General features: G+C 50.9%; 8 protein-coding genes across 8 annotated transcripts; 5 read left to right on the plus strand and 3 right to left on the minus strand.

Annotated features, from left to right (window-relative positions):
• Positions 1–433: 433 nt before the first annotated feature.
• EJ05DRAFT_504274 (uncharacterized protein) lies at positions 434–2,439 on the plus strand (the record flags this gene model as incomplete). Its single annotated transcript, XM_033747539.1, has 3 exons — positions 434–573; positions 604–2,193; positions 2,247–2,439. 3 exons carry the CDS (start codon positions 434–436, stop codon positions 2,437–2,439), a joined length of 1,923 nt encoding a protein of 640 aa, XP_033596622.1.
• Positions 2,440–2,630: 191 nt separating this feature from the next.
• EJ05DRAFT_504275 (uncharacterized protein) lies at positions 2,631–3,977 on the plus strand (the record flags this gene model as incomplete). Its single annotated transcript, XM_033747540.1, has 1 exon — positions 2,631–3,977. One exon carries the CDS (start codon positions 2,631–2,633, stop codon positions 3,975–3,977), a length of 1,347 nt encoding a protein of 448 aa, XP_033596623.1.
• A 1,659-nt stretch (positions 3,978–5,636) lies between these two features.
• On the plus strand, positions 5,637–7,341 carry EJ05DRAFT_150968 (uncharacterized protein). The gene is made up of 5 exons (XM_033739324.1): positions 5,637–5,981; positions 6,033–6,137; positions 6,188–6,579; positions 6,637–6,701; positions 6,750–7,341. The coding sequence occupies exons 1-5, from the start codon at positions 5,835–5,837 to the stop codon at positions 7,217–7,219; spliced, it is 1,179 nt and encodes a 392-aa protein (XP_033596624.1). The 5' UTR covers positions 5,637–5,834; the 3' UTR covers positions 7,220–7,341.
• An 834-nt stretch (positions 7,342–8,175) lies between these two features.
• Positions 8,176–8,990, minus strand: EJ05DRAFT_150997 (uncharacterized protein). The gene has a single exon (XM_033739325.1). It carries the CDS (start codon positions 8,759–8,761, stop codon positions 8,327–8,329), a length of 435 nt encoding a protein of 144 aa, XP_033596625.1. The 5' UTR covers positions 8,762–8,990; the 3' UTR covers positions 8,176–8,326.
• Positions 8,991–9,903: 913 nt separating this feature from the next.
• EJ05DRAFT_504277 (uncharacterized protein) lies at positions 9,904–12,034 on the plus strand (the record flags this gene model as incomplete). The annotated part of the gene is made up of 2 exons (XM_033747541.1): positions 9,904–10,464; positions 10,526–12,034. 2 exons carry the CDS (start codon positions 9,904–9,906, stop codon positions 12,032–12,034), a joined length of 2,070 nt encoding a protein of 689 aa, XP_033596626.1.
• A 671-nt stretch (positions 12,035–12,705) lies between these two features.
• Positions 12,706–14,500, minus strand: EJ05DRAFT_151001 (uncharacterized protein). Its single transcript, XM_033739326.1, has 2 exons — positions 14,143–14,500; positions 12,706–14,089 (listed from the first exon to the last, which is right to left on the minus strand). Exons 1-2 carry the CDS (start codon positions 14,280–14,282, stop codon positions 12,859–12,861), a joined length of 1,371 nt encoding a protein of 456 aa, XP_033596627.1. The 5' UTR covers positions 14,283–14,500; the 3' UTR covers positions 12,706–12,858.
• A 4,643-nt stretch (positions 14,501–19,143) lies between these two features.
• EJ05DRAFT_151131 (uncharacterized protein) lies at positions 19,144–21,974 on the plus strand. Its single transcript, XM_033739328.1, has 4 exons — positions 19,144–19,251; positions 19,308–19,811; positions 19,875–20,466; positions 20,602–21,974. Exons 2-4 carry the CDS (start codon positions 19,349–19,351, stop codon positions 21,803–21,805), a joined length of 2,259 nt encoding a protein of 752 aa, XP_033596628.1. The 5' UTR covers positions 19,144–19,251; positions 19,308–19,348; the 3' UTR covers positions 21,806–21,974.
• A 2,134-nt stretch (positions 21,975–24,108) lies between these two features.
• On the minus strand, positions 24,109–27,453 carry EJ05DRAFT_504281 (uncharacterized protein; the record flags this gene model as incomplete). The annotated part of the gene is made up of 5 exons (XM_033747542.1): positions 24,109–26,575; positions 26,621–26,849; positions 26,897–26,990; positions 27,039–27,205; positions 27,264–27,453. The coding sequence occupies 5 exons, from the start codon at positions 27,451–27,453 to the stop codon at positions 24,109–24,111; spliced, it is 3,147 nt and encodes a 1,048-aa protein (XP_033596629.1).
• Positions 27,454–27,679: the final 226 nt, after the last annotated feature.

Raw genomic sequence — 27,679 nt, forward strand, 5'->3', positions numbered from 1 at the left:
CTGGATGCTAAGACAACGGCGTTGATACGTATATGCTTTGTTTGTTTCAGGTCGGCGCATAATCAGGCTGTAGTGGCTTCATACTCATCGTTAGACTGGCAAGTCACGGCAGTTCCACGTATGTATTTCATAAAGTACCCCTTACTTGATTGAGATCGTGAATGCCTCAGGCACAGACTATCGCTAGTGATCAATACGGAATAGTGATCAATACGGAACTCCGCTCATCCTTCCAAGCTTCTCTCGTGTTACATCACACGTGTACTGCCCTGCTCCCCAGCTTCAGCCAGGCTATCTGGGGTACTACACTCTACGTAGGAAATATCATTACAGATTGCCCTGCAAATGACAAGTTGGGGGTTTGTAGTTACGCATTATAGCTGCGGAGCGGGACGACGAATATCAGCTGCATTTCGAAACGCAAAGTTTCAAGATGGAGCGTTATAAATACTCCCCGCTCATTGCAGCCGAAAATGAGATTCGTTTCCTGACGCTATGCCCTTCAAACGTTGGTCAGGTGTACATCAAGCTTTGGACAGCATCACTACCCCGAAAGGGTAAACTGCCTTTCCAGTACGAAGCTCTGTCTTACGTCTGAGGAAGCACCGACGATCCCGGAAGCGTCCTCGTTGAGAATGACACGAGTACAGAGCCATCCGGAAAGTTTAGCTCTATCTCGATTACGCGAAATCTCTTTACCGTTCTGCCATATCTACAGCTCCCGGACAAGCCTCGGAATCTTTGGATCGACGCGGTGTGCATCAACCAAGAAGATATCGAAGAGCGATGTCAGCAGGTTCAACTAATGGCAGAGATATACTCTCAGGCATCTCAAGTGGTTGCGTGGCTTGGGCCACCCTCTGAAGGCAGTGATTTTGGTCTTCCTTTGCTTGGCCGGATCAGTTCTAAATTTGACGTTGATTGGAGGAGTGGTCATATTCTGTGGGGGACGCCCAGAGAGGATGATACTAGGGAATCCATTGATTATGACATATGGCTTCTGGACTGTACTGTTGCATTTCCTGTGATGAGTCGCGAGCATCGAGCTATGCTGGAAGTCTACAACAGACCCTATTTCGAGCGCCTCTGGATCCGACAAGAAGTCACCAATCCGAGGAAAGTCATGATGACTTGCGGCACAAAGGTTCTCCATGCGGTGGACTTCCACAAAGCGACTCTGCTTTTGTATCGAAAGTACCTGATCGCAAACGACAAGCCCTCTCAAGACTTGTGCCAACGGCTCCTGAGTGTACTTCAGATATTTGGGGACGAGTCCATTGAGACACGAATCGAGAATGCGTTGACAAGGACTCAAGCAGCCAAGTGTTTCGATCCTCGCGACAGGGTCTACGCAATTTTCGGCTTGCTCTCGGCAAAATCCTTTCTCCAGAGCACGATCATCCCAGACTACACAAAGGCAATTGCCGAAGTATATCGCGAGGTGATCATTGCAGAGCTAAGCCGGGATAAGCGTGTGACTGTGCTCTCGCATAGCGAAAAGAAGAAAACCGCGTTCAAGCATCCATCTTGGGTGCCCGACTGGAGTGGTGAACGGACAAGGAGCAGTCTCTCGGGTCACTTTGCCGATGGTGAGGCTACAGCTACGGCGTCGTTGTCTGACTGTGGGCAAGTGTTACGGATTGAGGGCCTCTTAGTGACTACGGTGAAAGAGGTAACAAAGGTACAAGCAGTCGCGTGCGAGAACAAGGAGGATCGACTCAGGGGTATCCTGCGACAACTCCTACAGTCTATTGACCCTTCCAAACCCTATCCATCTGGTGGCACTGCCAAAGACGCGTGCGCATATCTCTTCTCCGGCTACAAGTTGCTGGAATGTATGTCCGAGTTGAAACGCAATGACTTCCTCGCCGGTTTCGATTATATGAGAGACTTGCTATCATCTTTGGCCGCACAAGAAGATGTAGACCTCAAGAGTAGATTCGGCAGTTACACCATGTACATCTCGGATATTCTCCAAGCATGCGAAGGACAGGCTCTGATAACCACGGATAGCGGCCTGATTGGTCTCGGAAACACAGAAGCTCAGCCTGGAGATGCCATTGCTATAGTTCTTGGATGCGGTCGACCACTCATCTTGCGATCACAGTCGAATGGTAACTACGAAGTGATAGGATCCAGTAGCATCCACGGCCTCAACTGGGGAGAAGCGGTCCTAGGTCCCTTCCCGCGGACGTAGATATAGTGTGGACTGAGGGTGGAAGATGGTCAGATTGCTTATGGCGCAGCCGCGAGACAGGTTACGAGTCAAAGTATGATCCGCGAGTGAACTGGGATGAGCTGGAGATAAGAGAGGACAAAGGTGAGCGGATTTGGTATGACGATGAGACCGAGGATGGGGACATCAAGCTGTTCGAATATCCGGATGCCAAGTATCTGAAGGGAAAAGGAGTAGATATAGATACCATCAAGTTGGTGTGAGACACGTCTTGTGTCACTCTTAAAGTTCAATCAGACTAAAGGTGTGTTTGTCAAAGTTGTGCCAAGCCTCAAAGCGTGAGGCCTAGGTTCACCAAAAGCTATGACCATCCAGGGTCTTAGTAGCTCAATGTTTAGCTACGCAGTCAGTATTTGATTCCAGAACGTGGCATGATGTCCTTACTCCCCACGCAATGACGACCGAATGCCCTTTGCCTGAAGTTGAAGTCGCCCTCGCTCCCTATATCCGTACTCGTCAAGAGGCTCTACTCGTTCGCCAACGTCTCACAGCATACCTACAATCCCATGTTCGACATACCTCAGACCTAGACCTAACGAGTTTGAGCCTTGGGGCTCCGGCCGCGACTCTCGAGGTCCGCAATATTCCAGTAGAACTATCCGGTCTTCGCCGTCAATATCTCGAAGCGTTAGAAGCCAATGCGGCGGTGAGGCAGCGTCGAGATGAGCTTCAAGATGAGCTGCGCGAACTCCGAATCGAGCATTCAGAGGAGAGCAGCTATGTGACTCGGAACAAAGAGATCAAGGAGTCAATGTCTGCGTACACGACATTGTTGCGACAGAGAAGAAAGCTTTCGAGACTACAGATCCTACAAGCCGGTATAGAGGAGCTTGTGGAGAATGCACCGGAACTGGCACACAAGGACTTGAAAAGCCTGGTGGAGGATCTAATTGGCGCGTCGCCTGATCCGCCAAGTCTGACACTCGAAGCCGAGACTCAAGACCCCCTCGTCGAGGAACTCACTTTTAAGTTGAAGAAGGAATTGTTGATTGCGAGAAGGAAGCTAGAGGAAGCAAAAGCGGCAAAGCAAAAGCAAGAAGACCAATTGAAGAGCAATGGAACGATATCTCTACAAGCTGAACTTACCGCATTACGAGTAGCGAGAGACGAACTTGTTGAATGGATTGAGGGAGAGCTGTCCAAGATAGGAGAAGAAAGTGAGCTTCAAAATTTCAACAGCCCTACGAAACTGGCCCGCGGGACGGATCAGATGAAACCAGATGCCTACCATCAGCGCATACAAGGCTTCTATAACACGTACCTGGACCGCCGGAAAGAATTCGTTGCCGTCGTTGATACTGCTACAACCGAGTTTACTAAGCAACGCCATACGCAACCTTCACAGAAACCTCGACAGAGTACCCTCCCATTGAACAACAATTCCGAGAGCTCAGGCACGAAGGTGTCCGAGCTCATCTCAACCATCCCGGCTCTTGTGGCGGCGTCGAGGACAGAAAATGATCTCCAACAACAGCTTGCGCATCTCCGACGTCAAATCACGTCTTCCACAGAAGAAACTTTAAGATCCCTACGTCGTCTTGCAGACGAGAGTCATCTAGTACCACCAAGATCAGATGTTAACGTGTGGATACACGCTGCTGGAGACAGCAAGAGAGAAACCGAGAATGCCGTTGAGAGAGAACTTATCGAGGGTGAAAAGAGCATGGAGCAGGCGAAACAGATCTTGAGAGCGCTACGTGGCCGGCGAGAGAACTTTTTGAAGATCAAAGGAGCTGTATAATGGCAACACATCTACCTGTCACTATATTCCCCACACTATGCACAACCACGATACGTTAAGCAAAAGCATGGCACAAACTAAAAGTATACGGACATTTTCATCTTTACCCTGACGTGGGTCCTGCGACGGCTGTCACTTCATCTCGGGACGATCCGGCTTGCTGACCAGCACGAAGTCGTTATTTCTGTACCACCGATACGGCGTCTCTCAGAGCCCAAATTTCGGTGTTCCCGGTGTCAGTATCAGTGAGCAGGCACACAAGATGGTGTCGCAAGCTTCAACGGGATGTTTATCATTTGGAAGGAGCTGGCGCAGCAACCCGATGATTGACTAGGAACCTCGCAATGCCGTTAGACATCAGCTCATCAGGACTTCTCCGTGATATCACAATCGCTTTGTATTTGCATTGGTCCTCAGTACCAAAGCATGCAAGTGATGGCACGGGTATCTGGCCTAGGAATAGCTAGTGGTTTAGCGGGTATGCTCGCCTGACGGAACGCAGGTCCCCGAAGACTACGATCTTTAGCGTCATGGCAACTCGCACTACATACGCCTCACCAACAACCACAACATCGATTCATGTAAAGCTTGCCTTTCAGTATCTCATTGAGATTCGCTGCACCTACCGGAATGTGAGTACAATGTAAAGCTTAAATCCACCATCTCGGATTACTTTGACGCCTTTATTATTGCGATTGGCAAGTCCCTTTTACAGGGATAAACGCTCACCGGGTTTCTCCCCTAAGCTCCCTCAATACTGGGTGTTCCTGAGAATGTCCCCACAAACCATCGTATGGGGAAATTGATCTGCAAACCCTGAGCACACCTAGTTCTACTGAAGATGAGGTAACGTCACGCACATGCATGAAGTGACCTAGTCCAACCCCGCAGTCGTTTCCAAGTAAAGTACAAATGAGGCGAGGCGCTTGGAGGCGAAGATCTCGATCGGGCCGTGGCTCTATAGTCCGAGCATTTCCTTGTTCATGTACCGGCAGTCCCCCTTGCCTCGTGTACATTTGCAATAGGCGGCATATGCTTACGGCCGGTTGTCCACTCTACTCACGCTGACTCCGGAATGCTATAACAGTACACTGTTGAACGACCATTTGATAGGAAGATATATTGGAGCCCAACTATGGACTATATATCCTTAGTGATCCATACTTGTTTGCAGACGTCGGAGAAATTCGATGGGACGGAGGAGGCAGCAATATTTCGCGACCCGTTCCCTTTTGGGGGGTCAGGGGCGCTATTAGACACCAATGTTACTAGTTTTATACGCGACCCATATCTGTCAGGCGGTAGACAGCGGCGCACAGACAAACATGAACCACATGTCAATTGCACCATACTATCAACAAGTCAGATCCGTTGGTTCTTCTAATATTCGCTTCTCCACGGCTCCTCTTTGCCATCAAAGAATGTCGGCCCAAAGGTACAGACTCGAATCACTCCCCTAATGAGTTCCAGCACCAGCACAACGAAGGTACAGGAGATCAGCGTCGAAAAAAGACTCTAAGTACTTCGGCACAGGCGACGTTTGTTATTTCACCACTCGAGTGGATCAATAGTGGACCGAGGGGAAGCTAGGACTCAACCAAGGCGGGTTTCGCATGTTTAGTTGTAGCAAGGACTTGGGCTAAGCGGCGGTGTTGTGCTCTCAGCCTTACTTTGTTTTATCTTCTTTATCAGTCACGCACCCGCATATAGCACATGGTCTTCATCTCATGCGAATCCCCAAGTCGAATTGCATAGATGACTCCCTCGTCGAAGTGTGGACTATTTTGTCTCTATTGAGATTTGTTTCGAAGAAGTCACGGCACTCACTTGGATCGCTTCCTTCTTCATTACACCAAAATGGTTGACAATCGGGGTCCGCAGTTGGCTGGTATATCGGCGACGTTTGGTGGCATAGCCCTTATTACAGTGCTATTACGCTGCTTCGTTCGTAGTCGTATAGTGAAGTTGTTTGGGCTGGACGACGTTTTCATGGCCATTGCACTAGTCAGTCATATGACCGCTCAGGCCTCGATGTCACAATGCTGATTGTAATAGTTGACTTATTGCTGGTATACAGCCAGCGTGCTCGGCGGAATACATTACGGCACAGGAAGACATATGTCAAAGTTGACGACAGACGAGACTATGCGCGCATTACGGGTGACTAGCCTCAATTGATTATCTGGAATCGATGAATTGACGAATAGCAGTATTGGTGGATGTGTTACGTCTCGTATTGCGCAACAATGACTCTCGCCAAAATATCTATTGGCCTCTTTTTCCTCCGGGTTGCGGTGGCCAAGATACATCGATATATCATCTGGACGGTAATGAGTGTCACTGCTGTTACTGGCGTCGTCTTCCTCTTCATTACACTTTTCCAGTGCGCGCCCGTGGAATTCTTCTGGACCAAGGTTATCCCCGGCCGAACGGGCACTTGCATCAACATCGATGTCATTATCAACTTGACGTACATTTATGGTAGCTTCTGCGCTATCTGCGATTTTACCTTTGGAATACTCCCCATCTTCGTGGTCTGGAATCTAAACATAGATTGTCGGACGAAACTCGTGCTAATTCCTATTCTTGGAATGGCTTGCATGTGAGTTCGAGGAGTCAAGCCAGTCTTTGAATACCCAGACTAACAGAACTGCGATAGTGCTAGTTGTGCGGTCATCGTCCGCATGCCATTCATCAAGGAGTTCAGAGACCCAGACTTTCTTTGTAAGTACCTCCAAGCAGCGCGTCTGCCCACGTCTAACGCCATATCAGACGCAACGGTGGACATAGCGATCTGGTCCACTACCGAAGCGGGTCTCACCATCACTGCTGGAAGTCTCGCCACCATTCGTCCCCTCTACTGCCGCATCTTCTCTCAAGCATCTACATGCGAACGGCGCGAGACTTTCGGCCATAGACCCAACAACAACCTACAGCCCGGCGCAGGAAGAAATCTTCGACGCGCCGGGATTCTCAGCATCTGCCGGTACGCTAGCAAGGGTCAAGATGACATCAGCTTCGACTTCAACTTCGCCGGCCCAAACAGGAGCCTATACAAGCATGACGAGGAGGACAGCAATGCCAGTCGCAATGAGACGTACAGTGGGATTGGAAGTGAGAATGGGAGTCAGAGTATCAGGACCAAGGACGACTGTGAAATACACATCCAGAACGAGTCTCATTTGTCGGACGACAGCAGCGTGGAGATACATTTGACGACTATGCCGTCGGCGCATCGATGAGTGCAGATGGCTTTGCGGACCTTGCGGCATTGAGAAGCTACACATCTCAACGCAGCCAGCAGACTGCACAGCTGCAGCATTTTAATATTAGGGAAAGAAGCATGTACAGTGCATTGATACAATTAGCGGGCGTTTTGCATTTTGGGACAGGACACGGACTTGGGCCAGAACTTATCGCTCATCAAACGGAGGAAGGATACCCTGGGTTATGGAGTTTCTTACGGCAGTTTTTCCAAGCTCCTCATGACGACTATAAGGAGTATATGGCGTTTTGTAAAGTATAGTGTATACAAACTACCACACGTGTCTAGGATATCAAAGCTACTATGTTATACTACACTCTCCTTTTTTCATGCCTGTGTAGATTCGGACGTCAGGCTGGGCCTGCCTAGACTTAGGGGAAGAACCAGCCGGTTAATTCTTACTGAGTCCTGATATGACAGTATGATGGGCGCCTTGACTTGATTGAGCGTTTTGAAGACTTTTTCTTCCTCGTATACCTTTAAGAATACATACTTGTCTCTCTACCTCCTCCTCCTCCTCCTCCTCCTCCTCCTTGGACCTCTGTACCTGTATTACCCGTGCTCATTTTCCTACCAGCACCCAATCGCACCAAAGCATTTCCGTGCCAGAACGCCTCTCAGCAAATTCAAGTCCTCCCCTTGGATATAACAAACCTTAACCGACATACAAAGCACTTGGCAACTACCAGCGCCAAGTATACAACTGGCATGATCTCAAGAGCATTAAAACAAGCCGGAACGCGCCATCTCATCACGACCCATGTATTCCGACCGTATTTTTGAGGTCGGTGACGGCGAATCTGCCACAGATGCCACAGCCGCACTGTTCGGAGCGAGCTCACGGACATGCATTCATATGTGCATATCGTACTTATTGCTAGTGATTGGATATCATGGTATCGTTCGTAGTTTGAAATGGGCGATTGTCGAAAGTGTATTGTAGTGAGCGCAGTAAGTTAGTTTAGACCGATGTTAGGCGATATATGCTGCCTTTTGGCGCTCTTGTGCTATATCCGAATTTAGTCACGAGTTATTGCCATACAAAGATTTGACATGAGTTCCGAAGTGGAGCAAACACAGCTTTTTATTTTCTGAAGGGCATCATGAAAGCATGGGGGCCCGCGATTGGAGATCCATTCTGGTGCAGAAGCTCAGGGAGCCTAGTCAGGGGGTATGAGTCACTCCTCAAGTTCTCCGGAAAGCAGAGTTCTGAGGAGGTTCTTTCGCCGTGTCGGCAATACGCAGGGCCTCTCAGCGTTGTCTTATGGGAGTATAATGGGATGACCGGGCTGATGCCTGAGGCTTTCGTCGCATATGCTGATGTTCTATCCACAATTGTGGCCGTCGTGCGCCATGTCTTCTGATATAGGGAAAAGATACATACGTAGATAGTTGCGACGCTGGGGCATTTAATGCTTGACCTGGAAGTATCCAGCAAGGGCCTTGGATATGAACTGATCTGCTCTTGGCACAGGCTGGATCGCTCATAATTTCTCCGACCATCTGACCAGCTGACCATTGAATCGGAGCAAGGCCAACGAAGCTATGTTGCTCTCACTGTTGTCCCGGAGTACAATGGCGGTGACCAGCGAAGAAAAAGCTGCATTTGTGAGTCGTATAGATGACCTAGCTTACAAGGTCAGATAAGCACTCTAAATACAGGGATGGTATTCTGGAGGAATTTCTCAAGGGATATCATAGATATGGTTCCACAAATCAGTGGGGTCAATCTTTTTCGCAATTTCGTTTACTATGGAATCTGATATTCGACAAACGGCCAGCGGGGAACTAAATATGCGCTCGACCCTTGCTCGAATGACGTACGGTACGTACCTGGGGTGATAAGCAGGTGCAGGGATCCCATGGAGAACTTTAATGGAGCCTCTCCACATATTTCGATGGGCCACGCGAGGCACCCGCCTTGTATTTGGCAAACGCGGGTTGCGGCACACAGTTCTATCAAGATAAACGTGCATCAGAACCCCACCACCGGTTTTTGTGATCTTTGCTCCTGGTAGTTGTTGATTGGGTGTTCTCTCCAGCATTCTTTTCGTCTCGGACGGTACGTACTGAATCCTTGACCTCCTTCCATTCCGAGTAATCTCACTAGATCGATCTGTTATCGTTATCTCGGCCGAATCGGGTTACTCTTGAGCCTGGATTGCATGTCTTTTGACACGAGTCTTGAGTGCCCAGAGCTTTTCATCAGTAATTACTTCCAGTGGGGAGCATCAAATCACCAAGAATGAAGGCTGTGTTACAAAGAGCTGAGGCTTTGAGATCCCGTTGCGATGGAGTCCGCCTAATTTCTCAGCATCGCCGAGAGCGCCACAAACGATCCTCCACTGCTGACCCACGCCGATTGGCCTTATGCAGTGGTCCTACTATCCATTTCATCCAATGAGGCACCGAAATCCTTCTTATACGCCGCTCTTATCACGTATAATGGGTCCTCACACCGATTGCCGACTAATGCCAACAGAAAACCTCTGTGGCATTCCGCGGCTCGTCTACGATACAGTCATGTCGTGTCCCACAATGCAGTCAGAAATGCGGTTTCCAATTTACTGATAAGACCCGAGTTGAAAATGTATAAGTATTCTTCTTCTATAGCTGAGCGATGGTGTAATGGTTCAGTGAAACTTGGGTTTGACTAGCATCATGTTTCTACGTTCTGTGTTTGTTGTTGCTGCATCCCTATGTCAACTAGGCACTGCTGGACCTGTTGCGAATCAACGGCTGTCATTCATGGGTCCATTCAATGTCGAGGCTGGTGGCGTGCATAATATACATGTCGAGTACCATAGGCCCATCGATGGTGAGCTTTCGATCCACTATGGCGTCTGCAGAAGGGCATCAAAGGAATCCTTCCATCACAAGGTTGGACGGACGCATGTTGGCTCACATCCTCTTGCTAAGAGACATCTGGACTGGTCAGATAGGAGGCCCACTCGGTTTGTCTGGCTGCCACCTTCGGACATCGATCGAGGCTGTCTTCAGGCATGGATTGAAGATGAATTGGTCGGCGAGTCGGAAGAATTCATGGTGAAAAGGAGGGTCAATCGGCGAGGATTGTTCGCAGATAGCACAGATGCAGTCGGTGCATGGTTCGACGGCGTGGAGTACCTGAGCCAGAAGGAACCGGATGAAGTATTTGTGTCTTCCGTGAAGACGAAGCGGTTTGGTATTGTTGGAGGGGGCATGGCAGGTCTGACTACTGCAGTAAGTATGACCCCTTTTCCCATATCTTGAAACGGCGAGATCAAGTCCTTACGTACCGCAGCTCCTTCTTGACTCTGTGGGCATCCACAACTGGCAGATCATCGAATCCACGGGCAGGATAGGAGGCCGAGTGCACACGTTCTACGCCCCAGGAACCACGGGCGACGACTACCAGTATCAAGAAATGGGACCGATGCGGTTCCCAGTCGAGATCACGGACAGCGACACGAATGAAACCATCCAGATCATGGACCACCGCCTCGTCTTCCAACTCGCCGACTACCTCAACAACATGAACAACAACGACTCCGCACTCGCCGTGAACTTCATCCCCTTCATCATGTCCGGCCAGCAGAACCTGCCCTCGTCCACAACCCAGCGCAGACCAGACGGCACCGTCCCCACCGTCGGCGAAGTATCCGCAAACCCATCTCTCGCCGTCAACGCCAGCGCCCAATATCTCGACCCCTCAGCCGTCGAAGCCGCACAAGCAGCATACGACGCATGGGTGCACTACGACGACGCAACCATCAAATCCATCGCCTCCAACGTCTTCAAAGCCCACCGAGCCGCCGTCGACTCCGGCTTCCTCGACTTCAGCGAAGCAGGCTACCTCCGCTACGCCCTCGAAGCCAACCGCAACACCTCCGACCTCCTCGACAGCCTCTCCGCCACCGACCCAAGCTGGCTCTACGAAAACGTCTACTTCTCCGCCACCTCCTGGCGCACCATCGACAAAGGCATGAACCGCCTCCCCCTCGCCTTCTGGCCCCTCATCCACAACCGCACCCTCCTCAACACAAAAGTCTCCCGCATCACCTTCCACCCCCAATCCCAATCCCTCACCCTCCACTCCCTCCCCCCCAACGCCTCCGCCTCAACCCCCTACACCTCCCACCCCGTCGACTACCTCACCATCGCCGTCCCCTTCCCCATCACCCGCTCCTGGCGCTTCTCCCCCCCACACTCCTCCCTCCTCACCCGCGCCATGTCCTCCCTCAACTACGCCTACGCCTGCAAACTCGCCCTCCTCTACAAATCCCGCTTCTGGGAACACTCCCCATCCCCAATCTACGGCGGCTGCGTCACAACCTCCATCCCCTCCCTCGGAAGCACATGCTACCCGTCCTACGCCCTCAACTCCTCCCGCCCAGGCATGCTCCTAGCATCCTACATCTCCGGCACCACCGCCCCGCTCGCCCTCGGCGGCCTCGCCCACGCCGCCCACGCCGCCATCGCACAGCGCGCAATCGAGGAGATCCACGGGCCCGTCGCCGCGGCAGAATACACGGGTGTGTACGAGCGCGTGTGCTGGGCCAACGAGGCGGATGAGGGCGCGAGCTGGGCGAGCCCCGGGGTCGGGCAGCATCCGTTGTATATTCCTGCGTTTCATCAGACGGAGCAGCGGACGGTGTTTGTGGGGGAGCATACGAGTGTGACGCATGCTTGGATTTTTAGCGCGGTGGAGAGTGCGGTTAGGGGTGTGGTGCAGGTTTTGTTGGATGCGGGGCTGGTGGATGAGGCGAAGGGGGTGAGTGGGCGGTGGATGGCGAGGTGGATTAGTGTTTAGAAGGACGGGCGGCGGGGGAAGGGGGAGGGGGAGGGAAAAAGGGGGGGAGGAGGAAAGTCGATGTGAGGTTATGAGTTGTGGGAGGGTATCTATAGATTTTTCTTGGCGGGCAGATAGCATACATACATAGCCTACAGGAAAGACCTCTCTGTGGCTCTGAATAGGATCACCGACTGTCAAGCGGCATCGTCTATCCGCCTTGTGCAACGTTGTGTGCAACGTGATAGATGGACCTCACCAGCATCATGAACATCCTGCCCCCTCGTGTTAGTACAAACGAGAAACACGGACTTTCCTTCCGTCATCTGAGAGTGTACGTAATATTTCAATCATATTGCAAGAAGCGACTCACTCGCTACCTATATACGTGACTGCGGCCCATTTATACCGGCATGCAAAATGTGATGTATGCCACACCATCCATAGACCAAATTCGCTGACCCCATGTGATGCCTGTCCTCCCTTGAACCGCACGCAATAGATGCCCGAAGTCAAGCCGTCCGTGATCATCGCAAACATATCGCTGCCAAAAGGTTGATTCTGTCGTAAAGATGGTATATCGGAAATCACAAAAAACCTCACATAACCACGCTAAACATGCCAGGGAAATCTCAAAATCGGGAGAGGAAACAGGGGCGAGCTGCACCGGACAAATGTGCCGCCCTCCTTGGGCGGAGCGAGCCCCGTGGACAGAGCGTTGCAGACGGCGATATATGCCGGCTTTCTGACATCGAGTCATGTGACTCGACACTCGAATGTCCATAAAAGTACAATGACGTTTTAGACGGAGTCGTGATTTGTCGTTTTACGGCATAATAAACAATTCAACCTCGTCCAGCTTCCAGAGCGGATGGAGTAACGTCAGTTTGTCCGTTCGCAGCATCTGCTGAAGTTTGCGGCAAATTCCTATTCCTGAACCGCCCGAACCAGCTGGGCTGAGATGTGTGGGCTGGCTGGGGTGGAGAAGGAACCGAAGGTACTGGATTCGGAGATGTGGTTGGTCTGCGTTGGGATCTGAAAGGTACAAACGTTCGCCAGCCGGATGTGCCTTGTTCGGTGGTTTGTGTTTGTGTTTGTGTTTGTGCAGGGGCTCTAGACTCGTGCTCAGGTCGAGTATCATGACGACTGCTTGCAAAGATATGCAGTCTGTTCCGTCCGAAACCGTACCGAGTAGGAGCAGGAGGAGTCAGGCGAATTCCACCGAGGCCAGTCGCGCGTCGAGTGGGTTGATTGCCATCCTCTTGTTGTTGTCGTTCACCCTCTGGCCGAGGCTTCGGTACATAATAATCATGCTTACATAGAGGGCAACACGCACGACGCCCAGTGAGCCATGGATCCACACACGCAGCGTGGAAAGCGTGTCCGCAAGTCAATCCACGGACATCGTCGTCATCCTCCAATGTGTCTAAGCAGATGGCACAAGTATCACCAGGTGCAGCAAGCATCTCTGGAGGCGCGGCGGTGCGGATTGGATCATCTTCATCGTCATCGTCGTCATCATCTGCTATGGTAGTAGGCTGGGGCAGTTGGCCCTTGGGGTCTGCAGTGATACTGGCAACAGTCTGACTTCTTTCTAGATCATCAGAATCTCGTACAGCGCCAGGAGCGTAGTGCTCCTTGGCCTGAGCCATAGGCAGGTTCTCCATCTGTCTCATCCCAGAATCGTCTGCTGCGGGCGGCTTTGTCTTATTGTTCTCGGCTGCTGTAGCGGCGACGTGATCTTGTTGAGCCTGAGCGATGGCGGTTTCCGGCCTCGCCTCTTCCATCGAGCTCTTACCCAAAACACCTTCAGCGTCTTTCAGACTGCCTGCGCGACTTCCAGCAATGCCACCAGCGGCCGGTAGACCTTCCTGCTCCCGTGTTGCACGCCACGTCTTATACTTTGTAAGAGGAAATCGTTCGTTGACATCTTCCATAGACATGAGCTTCTTTTCTCGTCTCCGGCGATGAGGTCGAGGCATTGAACCCATATCTATCTCTTGACCATCTGCAAGTGCTCGAGCCTGGCGATTGCGTTGGTTGTAGCGGAAGCAGTATTTCACGCCGACAATGATCCTACGAGGTAGAAAGTGAGTATGTGCCACATGGTGAATCAGTGAACGGCCTACCATAGATTGGTGAAGACTACACCAAATCCCAAAGCCACGAAAAAGAGAAGGGGCGAGCTCGTAGGGCCACCACCACCTCCTCCTCCGCCTTGCGGTGAAGAAGTTGGCGAAGGCGCACTGGCAGTAGAACTTTGAGACATCTTGATGGAGAGACGGTGCTATGAGCCGCGTCAGGCAGGTTTATATGAAGATGATTATGGTCGAGATGATGCCATATACAGCCGAGCAGTTGCGCTATCAGAATGGCGCAGTGAAGAGATCTGGAGATGGATTGACTTCGATTTACTCCGGCTTACACTTGATCTGGAATCAGGTGCAGGAAACGGTATGCGAGCACAACAATCGGAGGATTAGGTGATATATACCACGATCCTTCCCCGCGAAGTACGCGTGGTTGACAATGGATGACGGGAGGACTTCCCGTAGGTGGCGAAGCCGGATAAAGGCAGGATAGATGGTGTTGTGGTTGGAATCAAGACGAAGGGCGGGTACGACGGCGCGCTGTTCGGGCAGGATACTAGCAGCTTGATCGAGATCCAAGCTGCTCCATTCGCACAATCGACAAATTCCTTCTTGTCAATATGAGCACACCGACGAGTGAATGAGATCCAATCCCGTAGATGGAGAGAACAGGACAGGGAGGAGGTAAGAGTGAATGGGGCGAGCGATGCACAGCCAGCAGCAGAGGGGGTTGGAAGGGAGAGGAGGGCGGTTAAGGTTGTTGGTGTAGTGCGCCGCCTTTTGGGGGGGCTTGGGACAAGGGGAGGAGGCGGAGAAGGAGGAGGAGGAGGAGGAGGAGCTGCCAGTCAAGAGTCGGCAGCCCCCCGTAGCAGCAGCAGCAGCGGTCCCACTGGAAATGGCTGCGCGCTAACTTCACGCCCGATGAATTAAAAACCCTCCCCCAGCAATGCGGCAGATGCAGGGAGAGTCAAGAGCAGCAGCAATAATACCTTCATGATCCTTTCTTTACACTGCCTAGATTTGGGCCTCTACTACTACTCTGCCTTTTTGCCTTTGCGACGGTGCCAGTCTTTGGATGTCTTGCCGCTCTCTGGCTGCGTGCACATCACAATCATACTCGCATCTTCAACCACACCATGGCCCTCCCCGACCACTTAGACGACATATAGACCCACATCGAGGTCTGTCTCCGTAGTCTTGTTGGATCTGCACCGGATGGAGGATAGCATGTTGCATGTCTATCTCGGGAGTTACTGGTTCCTGCGCCCAGTGCGCCTGCAGTCGCATCTTTTCAACGTTGAGATACGGCACGGTATCCGTGGAGGAGGTGGTGGACAATAATTTCCGCTGCACAACCACTCCCTTGCTAGAGCGCTAGAGCAGTAAGAAAGTGTTGGAGACTTGGGGAAGATTTGGAAAGCAGGATAGAACTTCCTCTTATGGTGTTGGGCTCAGTGGGAGACGTGCTTCTTCAAGCTGTCAGAGGTAATTCTCCAGGTTTGTCTGAGTCTGAAGCTAGTGTTGTATAATGCCTAGCATACGGTTTCGGCGTGGGCATGATTCCATGATCTCGAGCGTACAGTAGTAGTGCGGCGCCACTCAAAGGCTTATTGCTCTCCTGGAGTGAGTCTCGCCAATCCAGCCCCTCTCGGCCCACAGTCTCGAAAGACCAGTTCCCGCTATCAATATCATGGCGGCGGACTGCACAGCTTCCGATATCTGTAGACTGTGACTGTGGCAGTCCTTTATCATGAGCTGGCCCTGCACTCGTTCACGACTTGTCTCCAGCCTTGGCCGATCCCGGATCCCTAGAAGCGACACTCAAAAAACATCCGTCCCATCTGTCTCATCTGTACTGCACATGTCGCATTTGTCTCATCTTCGCCGCACAGCAGGTCATAGGTGACTCCACAGTTGGAATGCCTGCTTAGTGCATCAGATCATTAGCCAGCCCTACCTACAAAGCCCCACTGAAGCTGTTCGCTGTGTTGCTATCCTTGGGGGAACCCCGAAGCCGGGACTCCCAAGCCAGCCAGGGGAGTCCGCATGCATTTCGGCCAAACACTAGCATGAAGCTCAGGCCAAGGTCTTCACCAAATTCTAGCTTTTGCTGCCTGATGGCCTGGTCTATTCCTGTACGCGGGGCTGTTATATCCTAGCACTTTTTATGTTATGATGTAACCTGATCTTCCCTTAATTATACCTAACTTCAACTCCACCTCAACCATCAAGGCCGCATTTCAGGACTAGAATGACAAATCCATCTCTTAGCAGGAACTCAAGCCAAGCAGTCAAGCCCTGTGTCCAATCAAAGATCTCACGTCGAAACCAGTTCAGGACAAGCTTTTTCACACGGCGTGATCTCTCAGAACGGAATTGACTGAAGCTATAAAACTTACTTCGAGACTTTAGTAATCATAGACTAAGAACTTCTAGAAGACACACAGACAAAGCCAAGCGGGTGAGGTAGTCTTCAGCTGGAAGTGAAAGCGACGCTTGGACTATGATCCGACAGTCAGTCCTCGCCTCGTATGACGAACATCGAATCTTGGGCTCCCAGACGAGTTAAATCACTTCATAGTCTTCTGAACGATCAGTAGTCAGCTCTGCAAATAGCACAGAGTTGTATCTGCCAGACGAATAGCACATCGAGATTGACCGTGAAGACCATTGATGTCGCCGAGGATATCGAGCTGTGTATAGCCAAGTCCTTCCGTGTGACGAAGACTATGACACGAACGACGTACTGTATAGAATCCATCAAGACATAGGATCGTGTAGCTTAACCAGAGCAACCAAGTTGTTCACATCGCAAGAGAAACCTAATTGGGGAGGTGCGTATCTGTGACTGAACCCTGGAAATTGGAAAAGTGAAAAGGCAGAGAGTTCAATAATTTGGAAAGATCTTCCGTCCTGCATCGGACACGAAGGTCCTGCAATAGCACTGTCTCTATACTGGTCAACGCGTCGAATGCTTGCGTAAGCTTCAACATCCTCGATAGCAACCTTGAAAATGCTTGATAATGAATGTCTTCGTATAAGATGAATTAAACATTCACCAGATTGAGAATTCGTCAGTCCAACAATAGTCACGAGAAAACGGCCCCCAACTCTATGTAGTGTCCCATCGTCGTCATGTTGATGATGTATCCTCATGCGGGGAATGTCGAGGGATATCATATATGGATTGGCTTAATTTATGAAAATGCAACCTGGCCACGCGTTCATGCTATTTATTGACCAACGGAGTGGACTTTTGGCGCCAGGCACCATTTTAACAGCATTTCCCACTGGCTGACGGTAACGCGGGATCGATCTGACATGACGCAGGCTTGTCTTGCAGGGAACGATGGTACGACTGGAACGTACGGGTGTCGAAGCAATGCTACGTTACCGGCAGACCAATGTTCAACAGTTGTTCCACGCAGTAACTAACTAACTGGGGAAGTATGGACAAGTCGATTGACTTGATCAGAGCCAGCGAGGCCTTAGGCTTGTTAGAGAGGACAAATAACTTTTCGCGAATTACGCGAAGGATTCTGTACGACGCCACAGTTGCGATGCCACAGCAGGGGCGGCACATGTGTCTTGATTGGATATATTGGCGCGTAGGATGTGTGCGCGCTACGTAAGTTGCATATCGTCTACACGGCCATACCTTTTACCTTTGGAAGGGATTGGGTCGTTTGAGGCACAGGCACCTACGAAGTGTCCCGGGTGCTATCGAGAACTACAACACACAACACAACAAACAGTCGACACACAACACACAACACAACACACGATAGACAATAGTGAACAAACAATAGACAACACACCAAGCTCGTGTGGCCGGCCTCAATGCTCATGGACATTATTGGAGGGGGTCCAGAATAAGCGAGACGCGGGAAGTGGTACAACAGTGAGAAGTGAGGTGTTGAGGGGTGTGATATCAAGGCTGCTGATTGGGCGGGGCGGTTGGGGGGAAGAAGCCGAAGAAACGCAAGTGGACAATGGTGTGAATGCTGCGCCCCCGCACCAGCTTGACCGGTCAAGAGTCAAAGAAGAATCGCATGACTGCGCGGACAAACCGCGTCAAATCGTCGACGGTCTGGGGGCCCCGGTACACGCCAGACAAGCTATCTCATGCTCGACTGGTGGTTGTGACTCCAAACGTGCTCCTCCTGCTCCTCTTGCTCACCGCACCTCTCTCTGCCACTTTTGCTGCCATCGCACGTTGATTGAGGCCAAAGTGGCGGAGAGCGATGCCAGAACCTCTCATCGGCCAACTCCACCTCCAATACCATGCCTCCTCATCAACACCGTGCTCTCGACCGGTCGTGATCTCATGAGCTGCAGAATCACCAGTGCTATCACACACAAGCGCCGAATTCTCCACAGGAACCATGGAGTCGCAGCAGGCGAGGTGGAAGAATGAGCGGTCTTTAATATTGAGGAGCGTCGCGAACTGAGACAGCTGCGTGGCGGAGTTCGCTTTAGCACGCGTTTGTCTTGGCACTAGGCAGCCATCATATTGCGCATCCTGGAACGTCAATTGTCAATCACCAACTCTTCTCCAGCGCCTTTCTCACCCTCAACCCTTCCTCCTCCACCCTCTTTACAGTCATTTTGACACTTTGTTTGTCTGTCTGTTTGTCTGTCCTACCAGCCTGATCCTCGAGGCTCGCCTGTTCTGTCTTCTCACAGTCACCCCACGCCCTGCGACCTTCGAGACCACTCGTCTCTGATATCACGGCTTGCCTCGATCGCACTCTGGCTTCCTATACACATCACCACGCTTACGACTCCTCCTCCTCCTCTGTCCACATTCGGCCCAGACACTCCGCTCTGGTACACTTGTTGCTGCCTGCTGGCCTGAGTACCCCTCAAAATCACCGTGGACCCCATCCATTGTTCTGCACGGTGATACCGTAGCTTTCAATACACGCCCAACTCTCAACAGCGTCTACTGATCAGTTCCTAAACTGGTTTGTACTCTCTAACGAGCGTCGTCGGCCTCGTCAGCTGCACGCAACAGTACAAGCTTTATCGGGTCTTTGCTCTAAGCGACCGGTCACCGGGTTCATCCATCCGGACTCATTCGACTTCTCAAGACGTACTTCACCCTTCTTGCCCTTTAGGACCTTCACCCTGGACCCAGATTCATTCGTGAGTCATTGGACACTTGCTCTTCTTGTTTGGCTAATGCTCAATCCCGCCTGCAGTACGCTATACGTCTCAGCCACTGGATAATCCCACCTCTAAAATGGCTTCCACTCACATTCACCCACGCCGCCGAGGAGTCCGCTCTGGATCACCTCAAATGACTCCACTCAACACCTCATCCCCATTCTACAAGTCTGGCACCTTTCACTCTCCATCCAACGGCTTCTCGGAACTCTGTAACCCCATTGTGAATGCGGCATTCATGCCAAAGCGATCGTCTACCTCCGTCGAGAGTCTCGAAGAGCTACTTGAAGACGCTGGTGTTCGACGAGTCACAAATCTCATCGAACAATTTGACCGCACACTAGCAAGTGGGAGCAGTCCCTCATCATCTGAAGGAAGCATTTTGAGTGACCGTGAAGTCCTCCCAGTGCCCAGTTTCGTCCTTGACCACACCAGCATGGATGAAGATAACATGGACCTTGACGTAAAGCCCGTCCAGACTGATCACCACCACGCATCCGATAGCGGTATCGGCTCCAGCTTGGACGGATCCAACAATGGTATGAACGAGTCCTTGAATGGCCGCAAGCCTCACGTGTTCTATTTTACTCACAACTATATAGAGGAGAGGACTGGCCTGCGTTCAAGCACTCGTCGATCCGTTGCGTCCACCACTTCTACGAATTACTCAGCCGTAACTCGTTCTTTCTCTGCCCTTGGCTCAAAGTCTGCCGCAGAGCGTAGTTTGAGTTCCAGTGCCATACGCAACATCAAGGACAAAATCATCAAGCCTATTCTCGCTGAGAACTCTCTGAAAGATTTCCATCCACTCATTGCAGATGTGCCACATCGCATTGGTAGCAAAGACATCTCCAATCTTCGTGATTTAGAGAAGACTCTGATCTTCTTGGCTCCGGTGAGTACCATTACTGTTCTTTCCGAATGTGCAATAGCTCATTGCATTTTTCGCAACTTAAAGGAATATTCGGCGTCGCCTGAATCGTATCTATCGTTTTGCGAACGAGCAATCCAGTGCCTCCATACGACTGTCGAATACCTTTGTGAACGCGAACAACGACTACCGACTGATCGACCGTACACTAACAACTACTTCCTTGATCTCGTGGAACAGATTCGCCGATACGCCTCAATCATGGCCGCCACCCGTCGTAAGCAGGAAAGTGGTGAAGACCTCGATGAAATGGACTACTCTCCGTATGTACCCCAAAACATTTCCTCATCCGTCAATGCACAGGCCAAGCCACTGGGCTGTGCCGTGACTCACCCCTACCTCGACTACTTAAAGCACACTTACCCCCCTCTACTTCACTCCATGCTAACATGTACCAGTGAAGAAAAAATCACGTTGCGTGGTGGCCTTTCTCATAACGGCCGCCCTGTCGAACTCGTACGCGAGAAGGATGGCAGAGTCCTCCCTATTGCCGAGGAGAATACTGTCGATGAAGCCTTCGTCGACCATTTCAACACCGCCAAGCGTTCGCTTGAACAAGACAGTGACATGGATGACGACGAGGTGAGACGTTCCATGGCTCGCCGGCGCAAATCCGAGAAGCCTGGCGATGTCATCCACTCCTGCCCCTCTTGCAGTAAAGAGTTCAAGCGTCCTTGTGACCTCACAAAGCACATGAAGACACACTCTCGTCCGTTCAAGTGCCCCGAGCCGAAGTGCAAGTACCATGACCAAGGCTGGCCAACCGAGAAAGAGCGTGACCGTCACGTCAATGACAAGCACTCTGCGGCTCCGCCTCAGTACAAGTGCCTCTATGCGGACTGCGCCTACGTATCCAAGCGTGAGTCTAATTGCAAGCAACACATGGAGAAGACTCATGGCTATGTTTACGTCCGCTCCAAGAGCAACGGCCGTTCAAAGAAGCCAACGGGTACAGCCCAAGCACCAAGCACTCCACTTACTCCTCTCATTCCTACACCTGGGTCCGGTGTCGCATCATCATCTAACACTCCGTCCACTGCTTTCGAGCCTTCGCCCGCTCTCCAAACATTGGAGTATGGTTATGGCAGCTACACTCCTGCTATGAGTGTCAAGGACTATGATTATGGGGCGTATCGTCGTGACTCAAACACGACTGCCGGTACCTACATGAGTGGGTCATCGTCGAACTATTCTCCTATGCAGCCGCAGCTTAGCTCCAATTCCATTTCGCCTCAGGAACCTACCATGAACAATGATCTGTTCCCTGGTACTGCATTCGGTAGCTACCACCAACAGCAACCTACTCCTGCGTTAAGTACTGGTTTCGACTTCAACATGACGTTCAATCCTGCGGCGTCCTCCAACCAGATTCCTCACTTATCTCCGGGTGCTCACAACCTTACTCTGCTGGATGAGGGCTTTGAAGACGACCTCAATTTTGGCAATTTTGGCTGCCCAAATACCGATTTTCAACTCTTCGATAATACAGCACCAACCGGGGATATGGATACCAACTGGTTCACCGACGATTTTAGCAACATGGGAGCTCAGCTCGAGGATTTCAGCCCTGACATGACATTTGAGGACCATCTTAACATCTAGATGGATACCTACCTCTCATGACTCAATGCCCTATCATTTCTTTTCTCCTCCACGTTTCATCGTGTCGAGGTTCCCATCTGTATATTAACAGCGTTTCAGCCATCTGCGGATGTTGCATATTTCTTTCTGTGATCGAACCGGTCACAGGTATCTACACCATTCCATCATGTACAGGAGAAGCGAAGCCGGCAACAGAATCCCGAAAACGCAGAAAAAACATGTGTTTTGCCTCCAGTATGTTCTCTCGCCGTCTGACGTATTGAGTTCGTCTTTTTTTCCTCCACCAGATTGCTTGCCCTGAATCTTTCTGCATACTGTTTTACGCCTGTTGCATGGGATGGAAGACGGGCAAATTGCTAAAGGGTCGTCGCTTCAGTGGTGGTGGGTGGAGGACTGTCATGTACATTTTTTCCAAGCGCACTGTGTGCCTGAACGAGGCAGGCCGGTATTTGGAGGGCTACAAGAGAGAGAGAGAGAGCTATTTCAGTCAGTGCCAATGACTTTGTTCTTTTTTTCTTCTTCTTCCAACGTTAGGTAGTAGAATAAAAACGGTTCACCGCTCCAACTAGCTAAAGAGAAGAACAATGTGCATTCTCTCCCTCTCCCCCAAAAAGGTGTTAGATTCGCGCGTTTCTTTGCATATCATATCACTCACTGCTTCACTCCACTCGGGTTATTGTTTTTGTGTGTAATTAGTCGCTGTCGATGTGTCCTGTCCCCTCTCTGCCTTTGTGCCTTTGTATCTCTCGCTTGCTGATGTACGTACGTACTTGCTTGCTTGTTTAATTACGTACTTGCTAACGTAGAAGAAGAAGAAACCTATGTCTTGACATATATACATACACACACACATACATACAATATACCATGCATGCATGCGCAGGCAAACACCGCTTTCGGCCCGACGAAGTCGCAGCCGGGACGGGGTGGGAAGGGTAATCAATGCCTTGACTCTGACTCTGACTCTGACTTCAACCCTGAATCAGTGACTCCTGAATCCATGACTCCAAGGCTACTTCCATCAAGCAAGTCTGATGTGACGTGATGCTTTATCAAGTGCAAATAGTAGCTAATCAAGGGTACTGCGCAAAAAAAAAAAAAACTCCAACTCCTATTTAGCTAGAGTGAGAGATTAAGTGCTGGGGAGTAAGTAAGTAAGTAAGTAATTGTGGAGTATAGTAGAGTAGAGGAGAGTAGAGGAGAGTAGAGGAGAGTAGAGGAGAGTAGAGGAGAGGAGAGGAGAGGAGAGGAGAGGAGAGTAGAGTAGAGTAGAGGAGTGAGTGAGTAAGGTGAGTGAGTGTGGCTTCCGCAGGTGTAGTATGGTGTGGTGTGGTGTGGGAGTGAGTGGAATGATGATTCATGCTGCGTGCGTCTGTCAGGTGCGCGGAGTGTTCTAGAGAGATTGGTATTAGTCTTTCCCAAGGTGGGCGGGCGTTCGCGGGTATAGAAAAGAGGGGGCCAGAATCATCAGTGAGTGACCCGGGCGAACCGTAGCACAGCAGCGTATACGCAAAAGTAGAGATAAAAAAACACAGAAACTTGGCTGGGAGAAACAGCCTTGCATTATAATTAACAGCGGGGTCAAGGTCAAGGCTCGAGGTCGAGGGTCATCGCAGACAAGTGCGTTGAGCTTTCGGCCAACTACCTAGTATAGACTACATATAATAATAATAATAATATTGTATAACTAGGTAGAGTAGTACTCTACAGGCCTATGCCTCCTCTAGTCTAAGCCACTATGTAAGAAGAAACCCCATAGGGAAAAACTTCCTTATGTCTATAACTACATCTCGTTGAACCTCTGTTTCGTCTTGAGTATACAGCCATAGGGTACGCCTATTAGCCTACAGCCTGTGTTACCTATAGACTACATATAAAGTAAAAATCAAGACACAGATTTTGCAGGCTTACAAATTTTTCTTGTGCAAATTTTTTCTCCTCGTCAAAATCTGCCATTATCACACAGGCTAGTGTGCGTGGTGTGTGTGTGTGTATACGATGAACTAGCAGCGTATCGCACAGAAGGGGAACAGAGAGCTACTACAAATAGCACAGTCTTGTGGTATCATCAGTGTAAAGAAAAAGGGAAAAAAGCTGAGCGGGATATATATGGCTGGAAGGAAACAGATCCGGCCGTTGGAGGTATGAGATGGACCAGGACTTAGGAAGATGGCTGTACAAGGGAAAGGAACCTCAAACTATCAGTGGCCGGCCATTGGTCGTTGGTGATATGGCTAGATACTGATGGAAGGTCAGCCCATTTTCTATTCCATGGGTCCTTGCAGCACTGCTTACTGTTCTTCTTACTTAGTACCAGTCTTAACGCCTTGGGATTCCGCCGTGGCTGCTCCGGTGAGCTCAGCAACTCGGGCCTTGATGCGAGCGACCCGGTGTTCGATTGTCTCCTCTCCACTGGTCTCGCCACCATCATCAGTCTTGCCAAATGACTGCTCCTCGCTGACACGAGCAGCGCGTTCGGCAGCATTCTTGCGGATCTGGGCCCACCTGTCCTGCGAAGGCGAGACCTTCCGGTGCAAGTCAAGCGATTTTTCTGACTGATTGTCCTCAGCCGTGGACAAAGGTTCTTTATTGTTGTCGGCAGGTGAAATTTGTGGCTCCTCAGCAGGAGTGGCAGGCTCTGCATGCCTTCCTTGCTGATAAGGTGAGTCTACAGAATCAGCATCGGCAGAATCATCGGCGATGAATGCGGGGACATCCTCAAGAGGTCCTTGGCTGAAATCATTAAGGGCTTTCTTGCTCGTGGCCGGCCCGTTTGCAACAGCATCGACGGCGGCGCTCTGGGGAGCAGCAGAACTCGACACGATAGCTGGTGCTGTAGCAACTGGGTCTGTTTCAAGCTCTGACTTATGTGATGGTTCTGGTATGGGTGAAATGACAGGCTCCTTAGGCACATCCTGTTCAGGGGCAGGTGAGCTTTCTTGCATAGTCGGCATCTGGGCGGCGGCTGGTTCCTTCTCCTTCTCCTGCTTATCTTTCTTTCCCATACCGAGCATCTTTTTGAATCCAGCGCTCGTATTTGTTTTTTTCAGCTTTTTAGGTGAGTCCTTCTTAGCGACGGGGCTGGCCGCAGGGCTTGGTGTGTCAACTTGCTGCGCCTGTTGTCGGTGCCAGGCCGCTGCTGCCGCCGCTGCCGCATTGTTCTTGGGTGGAGGTATTGGGCGGGAGAGCTCAGGACTCTCTGAACGCAGAGCAGGGTGTTGACGGAGATCGGGCTGCGAAGGGGAGACGAAAGCTTTTTCATCGGGAAGAGGGACGCTGGCTGCATGTGCTATTTCTGCACCATCAGCCTTTGTGGGCGTAACAGGAAACGGTGGATTTGACGAGACTTCTTTCCTCGAAATCCCTCCGGATGGAGAAGAGAAAGCCGCACCAGCAGCATCAGTAGTAGTAGGCGAGATTCGACCGTTGGAAAGGCTGTCTTGCTTGGCATCCTTCGCAATTGCAAGTTGCTCAACAGGCTTTCCAGTACCAGCTGTCTTATTACTAAGATACTTGGCTCGTACAGTGTCCTTGTCAAACTCCTTTGCCCACTTCATTGCCGGCGCGGCTTCGCTCATTATATTAGGCTGCAACGTCAAGACGCTGGCTGTTTTGTTTGATGCTTGATCGTCGCTACGCCCACGACGTTGAGCGCCTTCCGGGTTCGCTTTCTGCTTTTGGTCATGGGCAAGTTGTGCAGCAGCTTGCTGGATACGAGTATGCTGATCCGGCGTAATGCTCGTTTTGCTCATAGATGTGTCTGACTGACCCCGCTTGTATGGCTCCAGTTTGTTTTTGCCTGTTGACTTGCGACGGCCCAATCGGTTGCGAAAGCTAAATTTGCTCTTCTTTTCGGCAATATAGGCATCTTTCTCAGGCCTCGGGGACGCGCCCTTTATCTGTTCTTCAACCAGTAGCCATCTTGCGCCATGTATCTCGACCTCAATGAGAGCACATCGACCAAAGACTGCCTTTCTTGAAGCTGTTTCCTCTCCAGCTAAGCTAGTGATCCATACCCACCAGAACGTGTCATCAAGCTCGAAGCGACCAATGCTTGCAAGCTCACCGGGCTCGAGAGTGCTGTAGCCATTATTGACGTGAGATTGAGAGCTTCGTACACGTGCCGTCTCGCCAATCGGAGGAAGTTGCTTGTCCGGAGGCAATAGCACTGGACCTACCGTCTTCGTGGTAGTATCCTCAGAGAACCCGGTGGTCAGGAAGTCGGCCCAAGAGGGTGTCGTAGGTCTGCCGAAGTCGTTTGAGCGAGAACTTGGCTCGGTGCGCAACCCCGAAAACTCCTGGCTGGATGGCAGGGCGGAACCGTTGGCAGACTTGGCGTCGAGACTATCTGACGCCTGTCCAAAACCAGATCTCTGGAAGCTCGACCACGTTGAGTCTGAGGTTTTTTGCGCATCTGACTGATTTGTGGACGAGATCGCCTCCAGGACCCTGCGACACTCGTCTGTTAAGGCGCGAACTGGGTCGTCGTAGGTACTGAATTGCTGTAGGGCGACGTCTTCGTCTCGATATTCGAAATTGGCGGTTCGCCGAAGCAGTGCGAATGGTGTCGGAGATACTGAATCCACAATCATGACTACCTTTGGTGTTGTAGAGTGCATGAGCGTAGGTGCTTGTGGTGGATACTCTGTCTGAGACAATAGAGCCTGTAAAGATCGAGGTAAGGGCGAAATGCCGCTCAAGCCAGGCTGGATCTCCGGCGAGAGAGACCTCAGATACGCGAAGAAGAGATGACTGCAGGCATTTGCGGCACTTGATGTGTTAGTCTAGCTTTTGCGTTCTAGCATTTTGACTCACTTCGACCATGAGCTGTAGCCTCCATCAAAGCCCTTACCACCGTCGCTAAGCTCGAAGGCCCACCAGCCTGCTAGGCGAGAGAGTTTGCGTCCTCCAAGACCATTTGTCTTCCCACGGGCCGCGACGGCAGCAAGGAGATCGAAGAAGTCGAAAATAATTTTCTTTCTCGCTTCATCTTCAACGGAGATTGGAATGAATGTATCGAAAGCGTGGACAGCCATGTTGGAATCTTGTTCTTGTTAGAGGCATGTCTATGCATTTCTTCAGGATACGTACCTTGTTCGCCAATGCGAAATAGCTCGTAAGTCTCCCAGGTAACGACACCTCCTGGAAGCCTGCTCCAGCACCATTTTATGATACTGACGAGGACCTGATCTCGTTGGCGAGGGCACTGATATTCAAGGACTGTTCAACATACCATAGGCTCTGTCAGTAGCAACTCATGAGATAAATTGGCTCCTGAATAGCCAGCCGTGTTCTCGTATCTGGCCTTGAAGAAATGGCATATGAAGTTGCGCGCGGAAGTCGTGGTGGAGACTTCAGACTCGGGACGAAAAGGCAATAAGAAGAATGGAGCATCCAGGTCTATGTGCGACTCAATTAGCAGCGTTGCAAAGTGTGTATCGTGCATCCAAATACGCACCCCTTGACTTCATCTCCTGTGTAGCCAGGTGTATCAATTCATGGATCTCCGTAGCATTGACTGTCGCCCTTTCCCAAGACTCTTGCCATGGCGGATACTGCTGGACAGTGGTAGGAGCTTGCGCAGCATTGAGCTTGCCTTTAGAAGCTTTCGTGCCATCCTTTTTGAACAAGCTGCCAAAGAAAGGCATGTCTAGAGCTCCGTGAAGTTTTGGGTATGTGAAAAGGCACTGATGTGTCTACCTTCGACCAGAGGCCGGACAGACAAGGTATAGGTGAGACGAATGCGCGAATGCGCTCGTAGTCGATCGGAGGTTGGCGGGTCGTTCAGGCAATCTAGAATGGCTGCTATGGAAAAGTCTGTATGAGTTTTACGGTTCCGGCAATACATGGAAGAGGTATTTTGGGCGTAGCGTC

The sequence above is a fragment of the Pseudovirgaria hyperparasitica genome, assembly GCF_010093815.1.
Source record: "Pseudovirgaria hyperparasitica strain CBS 121739 unplaced genomic scaffold EJ05scaffold_17, whole genome shotgun sequence".
NCBI classification, from domain to species: domain Eukaryota; kingdom Fungi; phylum Ascomycota; class Dothideomycetes; order Acrospermales; family Acrospermaceae; genus Pseudovirgaria; species Pseudovirgaria hyperparasitica.